Source organism: Hemitrygon akajei, chromosome 23, assembly GCF_048418815.1.
Source record: "Hemitrygon akajei chromosome 23, sHemAka1.3, whole genome shotgun sequence".
NCBI lineage: Eukaryota > Metazoa > Chordata > Chondrichthyes > Myliobatiformes > Dasyatidae > Hemitrygon > Hemitrygon akajei.
This window is the reverse complement of record NC_133146.1, coordinates 20,688,824-20,705,022: the sequence shown is the minus strand read 5'-3', so window position 1 is coordinate 20,705,022 and position 16,199 is coordinate 20,688,824. Positions and strand designations below refer to the sequence as shown.

Here is a 16,199-nt window from a genome sequence, read left to right as displayed (position 1 = left end):
TGTGGATGCTGTGTGATGTCCCCGCCTCGCCCAAAAAACAGACAGTACACCTTATGCGATTAAATGAGTACAATTTATAAAGATTACTATAACTAAGCGATTACTAATGATACAGTATATATGAATAAGAGAAAAAAAAAGAAAAGGCGCCAAACTTATCAAAGTCCAAACCACTTCGTGCACAACCGTTGGAGCTCAATTACTGAAGTCTTCTGGTATTCGATCCCCTCCGAACTCCTCGACCTGCCTCCTGGGACCCCCACAGTGGTCGACCAGTCGCTCCACACTCCTCTGTCTCCGTCACCTCTCATCACCGAAAACCTTGGGCCGGGGACCCCCGCTCGGGGTCCGTACCGTCGCCCAGCTTCCAGCACCCCGTCCTCTCTCTCTCACTCCATCGCGCCGACTCCCCAAAACCCCCACCAACAATTAGTTTATAGTCCCAAACAAGCTTCCAGCACTTATCATAACACAGGCGCCAGCATTCCTACTTTTAACAAAACAAAGACGCCATTTTGATTACATACACAGTAACAAAGAAAAAGAAAAAAACCCCCGTTACACTCTCCCCCCACCAAATAAAAGTCATGTCCTCATGACTATTAGATAACTCGTCACCTTTCCTGCCAACACACCGTAACCCAAGCACAAGCAGTGACATCTCCTCCCCACACAGTAAACCTCACGCCCTGTTCCTTAGGCGCTATATAGGCCAACAATCTGGGCGTTCCCAAACCCTTCTGAGACCTCCGTACCCCCCTCACCTAAACCCTTAGGCTAGGACACAGCTGAGGATACCTTGGGTCCACTACCAACTCCTCTTTCAACCTCTCACTCATGCCCCACACTGCACACAGCTAACCCTCCCCACTACACCTGACTCAGTGGAAGAAGGGCCAAAGGTCTCTTCCTCAATCGAGGGAAAGTCAGCAAAAGGCAGCATGTACCACACATCCAGCACATCAGCCTTTGAATCCGCATTCTTCCTCATTTCTTCGATCGGTAGCTGCTGTTTGATCTTCTCCAAACGGAAACACGTGGCCTGCACTGCTCCTGCAGTCTCTTCAGCCTCCTGCAATTGAGATTATCATCTTCTCTGGCCCCTGGCTCAGCAGTTCTGACTCCTGCATCCCGACCATCTCAATCTGGAATGCAGTTACTCCAACAGCTTCTTCCACCCCGACCTGAAAAGCAGCAGTTAAAGATTGGTCACCCTCCAGTTCAGTATTCACTGCACTTCTCTCCAGCTTTTTTTCTCCTCATGACTTCTTCCAGATCAACCTTCAGGTTTTGCACTTCATTTGAACTGTCGATGGTCATCTTCAGGTTCCCTTCAAGCTACCGCTTCCCCCTTCCGAGATTTGTCCGCAATTTCTTCACCTCCGCAAACTCCCTTCTCCAGGCTCTCAGTTTGCTGTGGCCCTCAGTCAAACAACTTTCTTCGTTCTCTCCAACTTGTAAGTCTTTCAAATGGTTCCAGATCACTCTCTCCGGTCTCTCAGTCTTCATTTCAAACTTGATTCCGTAGAGACAGACACTCACGAGCTGCGACCTTCGCCAGCCCTGGCACGTGTCCAGAAAACACTTTAACTCTGTAGTTCTCAGCCGCTCCTGCAACGCCCTCACTTCATATTCTCCTGAGGCAAATCCAAATACCAGGAGATCATCCACATACGTCAAAATTCCAAACGCCTCCACACCCCCATGGTCTTCCACATGCCCTGCAGGAAGGTTGCAAGGGCTCCGGAGATACCCTGTGGTATCTTTTCGGACCGGAAAGACTCCTAGGAAACTTTTAACCGCCGTCTTCTCCTTGGCGGCCTCACTCATCGGGATCTGGCAACATCCACTCCTCAGATCCAGCACCTTAAACCTCTTCGCACCACTCAGATAGGCCATCGCCTCTACGACCCAATATAATCCACACACACGCTGCCTACGTCTGCCATGCTGTAGGGGCCAGTTGCCGCAACCTCTGCCTCACCGAGGTGTCTTCAGCAGTCAACTCCCCTCCCTGGTGGTATTTCGCAGCGTCCACTAAGAGGGTCTCACCCTCAGATACTCCTCCAGGCCATACCACCAACGGCTCTTGTTTGAATTCGGTATCGGCCCAATACTGCTACACACGTCCGCACAAGCAGCTCGAAACTCTGGGTGCATCGATAATGCCTCCAAACAGCTCTCACCCGCCTCCTCCGGGCAGGCCCCCAAGCGCACCAACAGGATATTGGTTCTCTCCATAACCGAAACGCTGCCCGTCTCAACAGGGTCCGGACACATCAGCATTAACGATTCACGAACCTCAATCACCTCCACATTTGCCTCTAAGAACTCCATTTTCACTGACCAACAACCGTCGTCTGTATAATCACCGGCACTGGTACCCCAAATCTCCAGTGCCGTCAATGTCATCAAGGGTAAAGGCTTCCAAAAGCGGTTATAAAACAAACTGTACAGCAACTTAACCGGTGCCCCGGTGCCGAGGATGGCTTTAACTTGACCTCTATCCATCCGTAACAACACCTGAGTGCGTGGTCCCTCTAAGCCTTCAGGAATAGGGTCTGTTCCTTGCGGGAGTTCCTTGGTACATTGCTGGGAACGTGTTCCCCCAGAGACCCCAAGCCGTTCCCCCACTGGGCCTCCTCTAAGTTTCCCGACATCTCTCGGATCAACGGAACAACTGATCCCCTTGACAGATCCCCCTGTCTCCGCAAGCAATTTATCTGCCCTCCTAACCAAAAGGGATACCCTAAAAACTTCCCACCAATCTCCTGCCACGGATATGATAAGCCCCCCAGCTGTGGCATTTGACTTCCAGTCGAACCACACGCATTTTCCCACACTTTCCCAGAACTGGCAGCTGTCACTTCGAGATAATTGCGCCCGACAGTTCTAACAACGCTACCAGCCCGCCTACTCAAACTTTCAACCAATCCCTGTCGCTTTCCCGCAGTCAAGCACTGCCACTCACCCAACAACTGAGAGGTCTGCTCCGCCCACGTCTCCGCCCCTTTAGGGCTGGACATTATTCCAACAACCGGGCGGAGCCCACCACCATAGCTGAAAAATCCCAACCTGTCACTCCTCACTCTCCAAACAGTACGGACACCCCATGGTACCACCACCATTTCGTCAGCGCTAGTCGGAACTCGAACAACGACCTCCGGGCTACCAACAGCAGCCACCCCACCCAACACACATGCAGAGATAACCGGCAATCGCACACCCACAAAGGCACACCAGCTCTTCGCCGCAGACACAATTTAAAGAGGGCGATCACACAGCTTCCACAGAAATCAAACCCGGACGAACACCCCCACATTGCAACCCCTGGGTCGCCTCAGGCATCGCTCAAACTCGTTCTAGTCTAGGGGGAGCAGCCTTCGGCCCCGCCAAACTGGGTAATCAGCTGGTGTGGATGCTGTGTGATGTCCCCGCCTCGCCCAAAAACAGACAGTACACCTTATGCGATTAAATGAGTACAATTTATAAAGATTACTATAACTAAGCGATTACTAATGATACAGTATATATGAATAAGAGAAAAAAAAAGAAAAGGCGCCAAACTTATCAAAGTCCAAACCACTTCGTGCACAACCGTTGGAGCTCAATTACTGAAGTCTTCTGGTATTCGATCCCCTCCGAACTCCTCGACCCGCCTCCTGGGACCCCCACAGTGGTCGACCAGTCGCTCCACACTCCTCTGTCTCCGTCTCCTCTCATCACCGAAAACCTTGGGCCGGGGACCCCCGCTCGGGGTCCGTACCGTCGCCCAGCTTCCAGCACCCCGTCCTCTCTCTCTCTCACTCCATCGCGCCGACTCCCCAAAACCCCCACCAACAATTAGTTTATAGTCCCAAACAAGCTTCCAGCACTTATCATAACAAAGACGCTAGCATTCCTACTATTAACACAGGCGCCAGCATTCCTACTTTTAACAAAACAAAGACGCCATTTTGATTACATACACAGTAACAAAGAAAAAGAAAAAAACCCCCGTTACATACTACATCCAGATGCGGAGAGTTTTGTTATATAAGCCCTCCACCTCCATAATCTATCAGTGTCCTGCACGGTGGGCTGGCCTGGAAGGTTAGATCTTATTCATAGTATGAAGTACAAAAATGGCTTGGGTAAGGAGTCAGAGGGGTGTCACGGAGAGTTGTCATTCAGATTGGAGGTTTGAGACCAGGAATTAATGTTGGGCTGTTGTTATTTGTCATCTGTGTAATGATTCGGATGGCAATATTGTTAAGTTTGCAGATGACAGCAAAGTTGGTGGTGTAGTGGACAGTGAGCAAGGTTGTCTAAGATTATAGTGGGACCCAGATGAACTAAGGATCCAGGTTAACAACTGATAGATAACCAGAAGATCTATCAGCAGAATTAGGCCATTTGGCCCATCGAATCTGCTCCATCACTCCATCATAGCTGATTTATTATACCTCTCAACTCAATTCTTCTGCCTTCTTCCCATAACCTTTGACACCCTGACCAATCAAGAACTTGTCAAACTCCGCTTTAAATATACCCAATGATTTGGCCTCTATAGCCACATGTGGCAGTGATTTCCATAGATTCATCACTCTCTGGCTGGAGAAATTTTCTTAATTTCTGTTCTAAAACTATGTCCTATTCTGAGGTTATGTGCTCTGGTTCTAGACTCCCCCATTATAGGAAACATCTCCAATCTCCACATTCCTTTCAGTATTGAATAGGCTTCAATGAGATCCCCTTCCCCTTCATTTTCTAAACCTCAGTGTGTATAGTCCCAGAGCTATCGAACATTTCTCATATGTTAAGCCTTTCATTTGTGAGAACCTCCCCTGGACCGTCTCCAATCCAGCACATCTTTTCTTAGATAAAGGGACTAAATCTGCTCAAAATACTTTGTGACCAGTGCCTTATAAAGTCTCAGCCTTACATCCTTGCTTTTATATTCTGGTCCTTTTGAAATGAATGTGAATATTGCGTTTGCCTTCCTGACCACAAACTCAACCTGCAAGTGACTTGCATGTCCCTTTGCACCTCTGATTTTTGAATATGCACTTTGTTTAAAAAATGGTCTATGCCTTTATTTCTTTTACCAAAGTGGATGACTATACTCTCCGTATTCTGTATTACATCTACCACTTCTTTGCCCTAATCGTTCTAAGTCCTTCTGCAGACTCCCTGCTTTCTCAACACTTCTTGCCCCTCCACTTATCTTTTTATTCTCCACAAGCTTGGCCACAAAGCCATCAATTCCATCATCCAAGTCATTGGTATATAATGTGAAAAGTTTTATTTTTCATAAATAAATCAAAACATTTAACCAACACATACAAAATGCTGGAGGATCTCAGTAGGCCAGAAAAAAAAATTTTTTTCATTTACACTGCCACGTGTGGAGCACCATGGATACTGGCAGTCAACCAGAAAAGGCCTCCTTTATTCCCACTCTTTGCTTCCTGCCCATCAGCCAATCTTCTGTCCATGCTGGTTTCTATCCTGCAATACCATGGGCTCTTATTTTGTTTAGAAGCCTCATGTGGGGCACTTTGTAAAGGCCTCCTGAAAATTCAAGTAAACAACATCAACTGTCTCCTTTGTTTATCTTGCCTGTTATTTCCCCAAATAATTCGAACGGATTTGTCATGCTGGATTTCCCCTTAAGGAAATCATGCTGACTTTGACCTATTTTGTCTTGTGCCTCGCAGTACCCTGAAACCTCATCCTTAATAAATGACTCCTAATTTCTTCCCAGTCAGGTGAACTGGCCTATAATTTCCTGTCATTTGCCTTCTTGCCTTTTTGAAGCATCCTCCTGAACCATTACAGAATCTAGTAATTCTTGAAAGATCATTACTAATACCTCCCACAATCTGTTCAGCTACCTCTTTCAGAACCCCAGATCTGTCTGGTGCAGGTGACTTGCCTTTCAGCTTATCAAGCACCTTCTCCTTAATAGTAGCAACTACACTCACCTCCGCCCTGTGACTTGCTGGCATTGCTTCTTGAATTGCTGGGAAACTGCTGGTCAGTGAAGATGCAAAATACTTATTGAATTTGTCTGCTATTTCTTTGTCCTGCATTACTAACTTTCCAGTGGCCTGATGCCCACTATTATCTCTCGTTTATTCTTTATATATCTGAAAAGATAAATTTTAAATTGGACAATTATATTGCATTTTGATAAGTTAAAACAGAGCAGGGCCTATGTAGTAAATGTTAGTGCCCTGGCGAATGTTGTAGAAGAGACTTGGGGGTGAAGCTACGTAGTTCCCAAAGAGTGGCAATACAGGTAGACAGGATGGTGACTTTTGGCACACTTGTTGTCTTCATTTGTCAGGGTATAAAATACGATCTGTGATGTCATGTTGCAATTGTACAAGTTGATGAGACAGTGTTGGAGTGTTACGTGCAATTTGAACACCAAGGAATAGAGAAGATGGGAAAGATTTAAAGGAACCTGAGGGCAATTTTTCACACAGAAAGCTGTGGGTAAATGGAACAAAACTGTAAGACATAGGAGCAGAATTAGGCCATTTGGTCCATCAAATCTGTTTTGCCATTTCATCATGGTTGATCTGTTTCCCACTCAACCCCTATTTCCTGTCTTTGTCCTGTAAGCTTTCAACCCTGATTAATCAAGAAACTATCAACGTCTGCCTTAAGTACGCCCAATGACCTGGTCTCCACAGCTGCCTGTGCCAATGAATTCCACCAATTCACCACCATCTGGCTAATGAAATTCCTCCTCATCTCCACTGTAAAGCGATGTCCCTCTATTCTGAGGCTGTGCCCTCTGGTCCTCGACTCCCCCACCAAAGGAAAATCTTCTCCATATCAACTCTATCTAGGTCACTGACCACGTTTAGGTCTATAGATAAATATTTGAATCATTTAGGAGCAGAGGTCTATGGACCAAATGCTGGGTTATGGGGTTCATTTGGAAGGTTCATGGATGAGTTGGGCTGAATGGCCTGTTTTGAAGTTGTATGATTCAACGAATGAGAAACGTCTAGGGTCATATTGTTTTGAACCTTTCAAATCTCTGTTCAAGATAGCTGAGATTTTATTGCTATTTAATGATCCTTGTTTTTTAATGTTGATTTTTATTTAAATATATTTGAATTTAAATTTCCTTTTATCTCCAGGGTAGTGGTCCTGGTCTCCTCGTACTAGTTCAGTAATTAGTCACTATGCTGTGACACCTGCAGTACGGCAAGTTTTTCTGTGAACAGGCAGCCTTCCACTTCATCAAATGTTTCTCAGTTTGTTGGATATGGTGTTGTGATTCAGTGTTGGTTCTTTTGATATCTCAACAATCACAAAGTACTGGGTATCTGATGGTACACAACACTTCTCAATGTATTTGATATTCATTTTGACTAAGAATGCCATTTTGCACTATTGCTCTAGTAATACATTTGGTAGAAATTGGGATGGGATTTGTATTTAAAATTATGAATAAACAGATCTTTGTTTTGTACAGATTTTAATCAGCAAACTAGGTATTGCTGGGCATGTTCACCGATTAATGGCTGGATCCATGGCAGGTATATATTTCCTTTTGAATTTCGTATGTTAACTTCTGTAAAGAATGGTTCAGACATTTCCATAGATCTTGTTTCTAAACCTAGAAGTTTGAAATGAATATTTTCATGAATCACATGGATCTGTTTTTAAATATTCTCAGTTGGTAGGTTGAAGGAATATGTATCATCTTGAATCATCCCACCATTTGGACCAGAATCCACATCACCACAACACATTCTTTCATTGTCTCTATAATGTTTTAATTTCATGTTTTTTGTAAGTTAGATATGGCTAGGCAGGAGATTTTTATTGCTCATCCCTACTTGGGTTGGCCTTTTTGATGACTGTGAGTTGAAGAAGTGCTCAGAGTGCTGTGGTAAATGGAGTGCTGGTATTCTGATCTATGGAGAAAGAAGGAATAGCATCATATTTCCAAGTTGATACAATCTCACATTTTCCTGGTCTTAGACAATGGAAGAATAACATTAAATTTATGAGTCAGAATTATATGTTATTTCGAGATGGTTTAAAGCACAGTTATTACTATTCTCCTTGTCATGAGTGATGGAATTCATGGTAATTGGCTGGTGCTACTGAAAAAGTAATGGTGGGTTGCTGGATTTCTGAATTGAATTTTGCAAACACTCTAGTACTCAGGTGGACAGAGTGATTTAGTGTTATACGAGGTGCCAGTCATAAAACATGGAACAGTACAACATAGTAACAAGTCCTTTGGCTCACAGTGTAGTGACAAACTAATTAAATTAATAATCAAATGCTCAACTTAAATAATCGCTCTGCCTACATGATGTCCATATATTTCCATTTCATGGACATTCACTTGCCTACTATTAATCCCCCTAATGTATTTGCCTCCATCACCACTCCAGGCAGCACATTCCAGATACTCACCACTCTATATGAAAATAATTGTCCTGCACGTCTCCTTTGAACTTACCTCTTATTGCATGCCCTTTTGTATTAGACATTTCAACCCTGGTGAAATATACTATCTGTCTATTCAATCTATTCCTCATAACCTAATAAACCTCTTTCTGATCTTCCCTCAGGCTCCACCGCTCTAGAGAAAACAACCCAAGTTTGTCCAACCTCTGTATAGTACATGCCCTCTAATCCAGGCAGATCCCGTTAAACCTTTTCTGGACCCTCTCCAAATCATCCACATCCTTCCTATAATGGGGTGGCCAGAACTGGATGCAGTACTCCAGATGCAGTTGTATAAAGTTACAACATAACTTCTTGACTTTTGAACTGAACGCCTTGACTATTAAAGGCAAGCATGTTATATGCCTTTTTTACCACACTGTCAGCCTGTGTATCCACTTTCAGGGAGCTATGAAATAGGACCCTAAGAACCCTCTGCTCATCAATACTGTAAAGGGTTTTGCCAATTGATCTCCCAAGGTACAACACTTCACATTTGACTGGGTTAAATTCCAACTGCAATTTATTTGTACGTATCTGCCACTGATCTATATCCCTAGTATCCTTTGCCCATCTTTTCCATTATCCATAACAGCAGCAATCCTTCTATCATCTGCAACATCATTAACCCACCATCTATATTTTTATCCAGTTCATTTAATATGTCACATATAGTGAGGTCCCATTATGGATCCACATGGAACACGGCTAGTCACAGACTTACTGCCAGAATAAATTCTGTTGATCATTACCCACTGTCTTTTATGGCCAAGCCAATTCACTGTGGGTCCCTTGAATCTGAGTCTTTTGGATGAGCTTCCCAGAGGAAACATTTTCAAGCATATTACTAAAATCTATTTAGACAACATCCACAAATCGACTTTTATCAGTCACATTTATCCCAAGTGATACTAGGCTATCTGTAGCTTTGCTGCTCTTCATCAGATTTTAATGTAATCTGTGACACTTCAGAATGATACTTTATTGAAGTCTGGGTTGGTTTTGCAAATAATTCTTGGTGAGCTTTCAGATTGCAACTTTTCCTTTCCCTTATATTCATTGATTGTAGGTTTACTGGTGATGCTTGATCCAGTGCTCTCAAAACGTTGTTGAGAGCTATCTCCTTAAATGATTATACTCCGTATAAAGAAGATACTACTGGGCTTTTAAATAGGAAATCTAGAATTTGGCCCGGTCACGATAAAGCTGTATATCTCCCAGCCAGGCAAATGATCTGTAAGGGCTCTTAGATGAAAGGGTGTTGTTCCAAAATGAATAAACCTTTGCTATTCTTGGCAATACACATTAAATACTTGGAAGGTGCGGGTAAATAAATTTTGCTCTCTGAAACTCATTGGGGTTTGTAAAAATCAATGGTGTTTCATTGAAACATAAAAGATTATAAGGGAGATTGATTGAGTGAGGATGTTTCCTAGGTGGAGCTATCTTGATCTTGATGGTATGATTTCAGAATAATAGGTGATGGAGGATTTTTTGTCTCTGGGAGAGCCATGAATCTTTGGAATTCTGTACCCCAGCAAGCTATGGAGATGGAATCTAAGTTCTGAGTAGTTAGTTGAACTACAAGCCAGCCAAGAAGTATGGGGAGAGAATAAGAAAATGGTATTGAGGCCAAGATTAGATTAATCATGACCTTACTGAATGGTGGAGCAGGCCAATTAACTGCTGGTATTCATCTTCTTAAGTTAATACAAATGGGCATTGAAGATTAAAGTGTGATGGGAGATCAATTTATTTTACAGGTAGCTATTTTAGAATAGAAAGCTGGATTTCACTTTGTATGTAAATTGTTAATGCACTGCTATTGTTGACTATATCATGTTCTCACATGTTGGTGTTTTACTGAGTTCCAGTGAATTATGAACAATAAATAGTGGTTTCTTACAGGGATTACTGCTGTAATATGCACTTATCCACTGGACATGATTCGAGCACGTCTGGCATTTCAGGTCAAAGGGGAGCACAAGTACACTGGAATCATTGATGCTTTCAGAGTTATTTATACACAGGTGTGTATTGAATGTTTTGGCCATACTAGGTAGGACTGCCTTAAGAACTTGTGATTGTGATAGTTCTTACTAACCATAGCTTCAAGAATTAAGTGTATATTCATTCATATACTGTTTATACGTTAGTGTTTTTCAGTTGTTGTGTGATTGCTATAAAGAACATGTTTCCATCTTTCTGTGTAAAGTTCAGTTTAATGATAACTGAACTGAGTTTCATCCATGTTCTGTGAAGGATTTTTCACAGTCTTCCCATTCCAAAGACTCTGCAATCTTGTAATCTTTCTTCAGTTGTAAAGTATTGAAGTAGAAATGATAGAGCAGAAGAGATGATGGTTAATTCAGTACTTATATAGCAGTGTGGGATGCAGTTAAAACTTTCTGTGATCACATGTAATATCAGTTGGTGTGTTCGTCTCTCAAGTGCTATGGTTCATGTTCAGTAACATAAAGTGAATATTGAAAGATATGGACTGGTAAATGGGATTAATTTAGATTGGTACTTGATTGGAATGGATGTAGTGGGCTGAACGCAACAACTCTAACAATGTTAGAGATCAAGTCAAGTCACTTTTTATTGTCATTTCGACCATAACTGCTGGTACAGTACACAGTAAAAACAAAACAATGTCTTTCAGGACCATGGTGCTACATGAAACAGAACAAAAACTACACTGAACTACGTTAAAAAAAACACAGAAAAAACTACACTAGACTACAGACCTAACCAGGACTGCATAAAGTGCACAAAACAGTGCAGGCATTACAATAAATAATAAACAAGACAGTAGGCACAGTTAGAGGGCAGTAAGTTGGTGTCAGTCCAGACTCTGGGTATTGAGGAGTCTGATGGCTTGGGGGAAGAAACTGTTATATAGACTGGTCGTGAGAGCCCGAATGCTTTGGTGCCTTTTCCCAGACGGCAGGAGGGAGAAGAGTTTGTATGAGGGGTGCGTGGGGTCCTTCATAATGCTGTTTGCTTTGCAGATGCAGCATGTAGTGTAAATGTCTATAATGGCAGGAAGAGAGACCCTGATGATCTTCTCGGCTGACCTCACTGTCCACTGCAGGGTCTTGCAATCCAAGATGGTGCAATTTCCAAACCAGGCAGTGATGCAGCTGCTCAGGATGCTCTCAATACTACATCTGTAGAATGTGATGAGGATGGGGGGGTGGGAGATGGACTTTCCTCAGCCTTCACAGAAAGTAGAGATGCTGCTGGGCTTTCTTTGCTATGGAGCTAGTGTTGAGGGACCAGGTGAGATTCTCCACCAGGTGAACACCAAGAAATTTGGTGCTCTTAACGATCTCTACCGAGGAGCCGTCGATGTTCAGCGGAGGAGAGTGGTCACTCCGTGCCCTCCTGAAGTCAACAGCCATCTCTTTTGTTCACATTCAGAGACAGGTTGTTGGCTCTGCACCACTCTGTTAGCCGCTGCACCTCCTCTCTCTATACTGACTCATCGTTCTTGCTGATGAGACCCACTACGGTCGTGTCATCGGCAAACTTGATGATGTGATTTGAGCTGTGTGTTGCAGCACAGTCATGGGTCAGCAGAGTGAACAGCAGTGGACTGAGCACACAGCCCTGTGGGGCCCCCGTGCTCAGTGTGATGGTGTTGGAGATGCTGCTTCTGATCCGGACTGACTGAGGTCTCCCAGTCAGGAAGTCTAGTATCCAGTTGCAGAGGGAGGTGTTCAGGCCCAGTAGGCTCAGCTTTTCAATCAGTTTCTGAGGGATGATTGTGTTGAATGCTGAACTGAAGTCTATGAACAGCATTCAAAAGTACGTGTCTTTTTTGTCCAGGTGGGTTAGGGCCAGGTGGAGGGTGATGGCAATGGCGTTGTCTGTTGAACGGTTGGGACAGTACATGAACTGCAGGGGGTCCAGTGAGGGGGCAACAGGGTCTTGATGTGCCTCATGACGAGCCTCTCGAAACACTTCATGATGATGGATGTGAGTGCAACGGGGCGGTAGTCATTGAGGCAGGACACTGAAGACTTCTTCGGCACGGGGACGATGGTGGCGGCCTTGAAGCACGTTGGAACTAGAGCACTGCTCAGAGAGATATTGAAGATGTCATTGAGAACATCTGCTAGTTGGTCTGCACATACTCTAAGCACTCTGCCAAGAATATTGTCTGGTCCATCAGCCTTCCGTGGGTTGACCCTGCACAGGGTTCTCCTGACATCGGCCATGGTGAGACACAGCACCTGGTCATTTGGAGGAGGGGTGGACTTCCTCGCTGCCACGTCATTTCCGCCTCAAAACAAGCGTAGAAGTTGTTCAGCGCATCTGGGAGGGAGGCATCATCCGCACAGTCAGGTGATGTTGTCCTGTAGTTGATGATGTCTTGAATGCCCTTTCACATGCGCCGCATGTCGCCGCTGTCCTGGAAGTGGCTGTGGATTTGTTGGGCGTGTGCATGCTTTGCCTCTCCGATGGTCCGAGACAGGTTGGCCCTCGCTATTGTTAGGGCTGCTTTGTTGCCTGCTCTGAAGGTGGAGTCACGGGTCCTCAGCAACGCACACACCTCTGTGGTCATCCATGGCTTCTGCTTGGAGTGTGTAGTGATGGTCTTGGACGCAGTGACATCATCGATGCACTTGCTGATTGTAGCTAGTCACTGATGCCGTGTACTCCTCTAAGTTGGTAGAGTCGCCATCGGTTGCAGCCTCCCTGAACATGTGCCGGTCAGTGTGCTCAAAGCAGTTTTGAAGAACAGAGATGGCTCCTGCTGGCCAGCTTTTCACCTGCTTCAGAACTGGTCTGGAGCACTTGACGAGCAGTCTGAATGCTGGGATTAGCATAACAGAGATGTGGTCTGAGTAACTGAGGTGGGGGCAGGGCTCCGCCGGTATGCGTCGGGGATTTTGTGTAAACAAGGTCCACCGCGTTCTCCCCTCTCGTTGCAAAGTCCACATACTGATGGAATTTGGGGAGAGGTTTGACTGGTCAAAATCTCTGGCAACAATTAACAGTCCATCAGGGTGTGCGTTCTGCAGTTTGCTAATAGCCCCATACAGCTCACAGAGCGCCTCTTTAGCATTAGCACTAAGGGGAATGTAGACACCCACTGTAAGGACAGTGGTGAATTCTTGTGGTAAATAAAATGGTCTGCATCTGACAGATCTTGTATAAAATAATTTAAATCATATAAAGGAGCAGCACAATAATAGGTATTTGGCCTGCAGTGTTTAGCTGTACTAATTAAAGAGTTGCAGAGCTGTACAGCATGGATATAGACTCTTTAGTCCAGCAAGTCCCTGCTAACCACCTAGCTAGCCTTAATTTCCTTTGTTCAGCTCATATCCTTCCAGATACCTATGGGCAACTTTTTTTAAAATTATACTATTATACCTATCTCAACCAATTCCTCCAGCAGCTCTTTCCACACACTTGCCACCCTCTAAGAAAAGTTGTCCCTCAGGTCCCTTTTAAATCTTTTCTCTCTCATTCTAATTTTGAGCTGCTTAGTTTTAGACTCCTCTATCCTAGAGAAAAGACTGTTACTGTCCACCTTATCTACATTTCTCATAATTAAAAAAAATGCCTATAATGTTGCCCCTAATTCTTTTACAATATCTGGAATAGACAATGGCTTCACATAAGAAGCCAGAGAGTAATAGTAGATAGTTGGCTCTCTGACTGGAGGCATGTAATGAGTGCTGTGCCACAGGGATTAGTACTGGGTCAACTGTATCGACAACCTGGATGATAATGTGGTAAACTGGATCAGCAAGTTTGCAGATGGCACCAAGATTGTGGTCAGAGTGAACAGCGAGGAAGGCTGCCAAAACTTGCAGTGGGATCTGGACCAGCTGGAAAGATGGGTTGAAAAGTGGCAGGTGGAGTTTAATGCAGACAAGTGTGAAGTGTTGCACTTTGGGAGGATAAACCAGGTTAGGGCTTGCAGTGAGCAGTTTGCCATTGAGGAATTCATGCTATCAGGTTGGAGGCTACTCTAGATTTAAGGTTGTATTACGGCATTTCCAGTACACATTTCTCTTTTAATATTTATATCTGTGTACTTGTTATGCTACTGTGACACTGTAATTTCCCATGGGTTCATTTAAGTATCCATCTATCTGTGTCTTACTCAGTGAACAGCAGGGCACTGAGGAGTGCGGTAGAACAAAGGGATCTGGGAATATAGGTCCATAGTTCATTGAAAGTGGAGGAACAGATAGATAACATTGTGAAGAAAGCTTTTGGCACATTGGTCTTCCTAAATCAAAGTATTGTGTACAGGAGATGGGATGTCATGTTGAAGTTTTATAAGACATTGGTGAGGCCTAATTTGGAGTTTGTGTGCAGTTTTGGTAACCTACCTACATGAAATATGTAAATAAGGTTGAAAGAGTCTAAAGAAAATTTACAAGGATGTTGGTGAGCCTGAAGGACTCGAGTTATAAGGAAAGATTTAATAGGTTAGGACCTTATTCCCTGGAATGTTGAAGATTGAGAGGAGATTTGATACAAGTTTACAAAATTATGAGGGGGTATAGATAAGGTAAATGCAAGCAGGCTTTTTCCACTGAGGTTGGGTGGGACTACAATTAAAGATCATGGGTTAAGAGTGAAAGGTGAAAAGTTTTAAGGAGAACATGAGAGGAAACTTCTTTATAGAGAGGATCATGAGAGTGGAATGAGCTGCCTGCACAAGTGGTGCATGCCAGCTCAATTTCAACGTTAAGGGAAGTTTGGATAGGCACGTGGATGGTAGGGGGATGGAGGGCTATGGTCCGGGTGCTGGTCATTGGTTCTAGGCAGTTTAAATGCATTGGCATGGACTAGATGGGCTGAAGGGCATGTTTCTGTGCTGTACTTTTCTATGACTATAACTATGACTATGAATTTAGCTCATTTTGTTGGATTTCTGGGAAGTAGATGGCTTTACTGGCAGTCCCAAGAGTTAAACCTGTTAACTCTCCTTTAGGTGGTAACTCATAGTAAAATGGTAGCAAGAAGTTGCATCGTTATTTTATTAAAGTTTTGTTTTCTTTTTGTTTGCTTCTAAGGAAGGAGGTTTTCGAGGGTTTTATAGAGGCCTAACTCCTACTATCATTGGCATGGCTCCTTATGCAGGTAATCTATAGATTTGACATAAATCTTTTCTCATTTAGCTTATATTTGGAAGGGTAAGTAGTAGACTGGATTGTAACTGGTAAATGAGTTATGATGAATTTGGTAAATACTCTCAATTTTTTAGCGAACAACGGAAGGCAACTAAAATAGCCATAAGGGGGGTAAAGATGAAATATGAAGGTAAGCTAGCCAATAATATCTGAGAGGACACCAAAAGACTTTTTCAGATACGTAAGGAGGACAAGAGAGGCAAGAGTAGATATTGGACCAGTTACACTGGAGAGCTAGTAATGAGGGACAAGAAAATGGCAAACAAACTAAATAAGTATTTTGCATCTGTCTTCACTGATGATCAACAGCATTGTTGATCTTACTTATTCCAGTCATTTATTTTGTATTATTATTTACAGGAATTTCCTTCTTCACATTTGGCACGTTGAAGAGCATTGGACTCAGCCATGCCCCTGAGTTGCTAGGAAAACCTTCTTCTGATAATCCCAATGTTTTGGTATTAAAATCCCATGTGAATTTGGTGTGTGGTGGAACAGCAGGAGCGATTGCTCAAACAGTATCGTAAGTTTTCTTTGCATCTTCATAGATATGACAAAAGAGGGTAG

General features: G+C 43.8%; 1 protein-coding gene across 6 annotated transcripts in view; it reads left to right on the top strand.

The window, feature by feature from the left end:
* slc25a16 (solute carrier family 25 member 16) overlaps window positions 1-16,199 on the top strand; it is a 67,015-nt gene that overhangs the window by 32,779 nt on the left and 18,037 nt on the right. For 5 of the 6 annotated variants that reach the window (XM_073027140.1, XM_073027145.1, XM_073027142.1 and 2 more), the window contains 4 exons: window positions 7,478-7,541; window positions 10,375-10,496; window positions 15,516-15,582; window positions 15,993-16,155. In XM_073027140.1, coding sequence (XP_072883241.1) covers window positions 7,478-7,541; window positions 10,375-10,496; window positions 15,516-15,582; window positions 15,993-16,155 — 416 coding nt within the window. Of the gene's footprint in view, window positions 1-7,460; window positions 7,542-10,374; window positions 10,497-15,515; window positions 15,583-15,992; window positions 16,156-16,199 lie in introns of all 6 variants that reach the window. The other variant, XM_073027146.1, reaches the window with a different exon arrangement.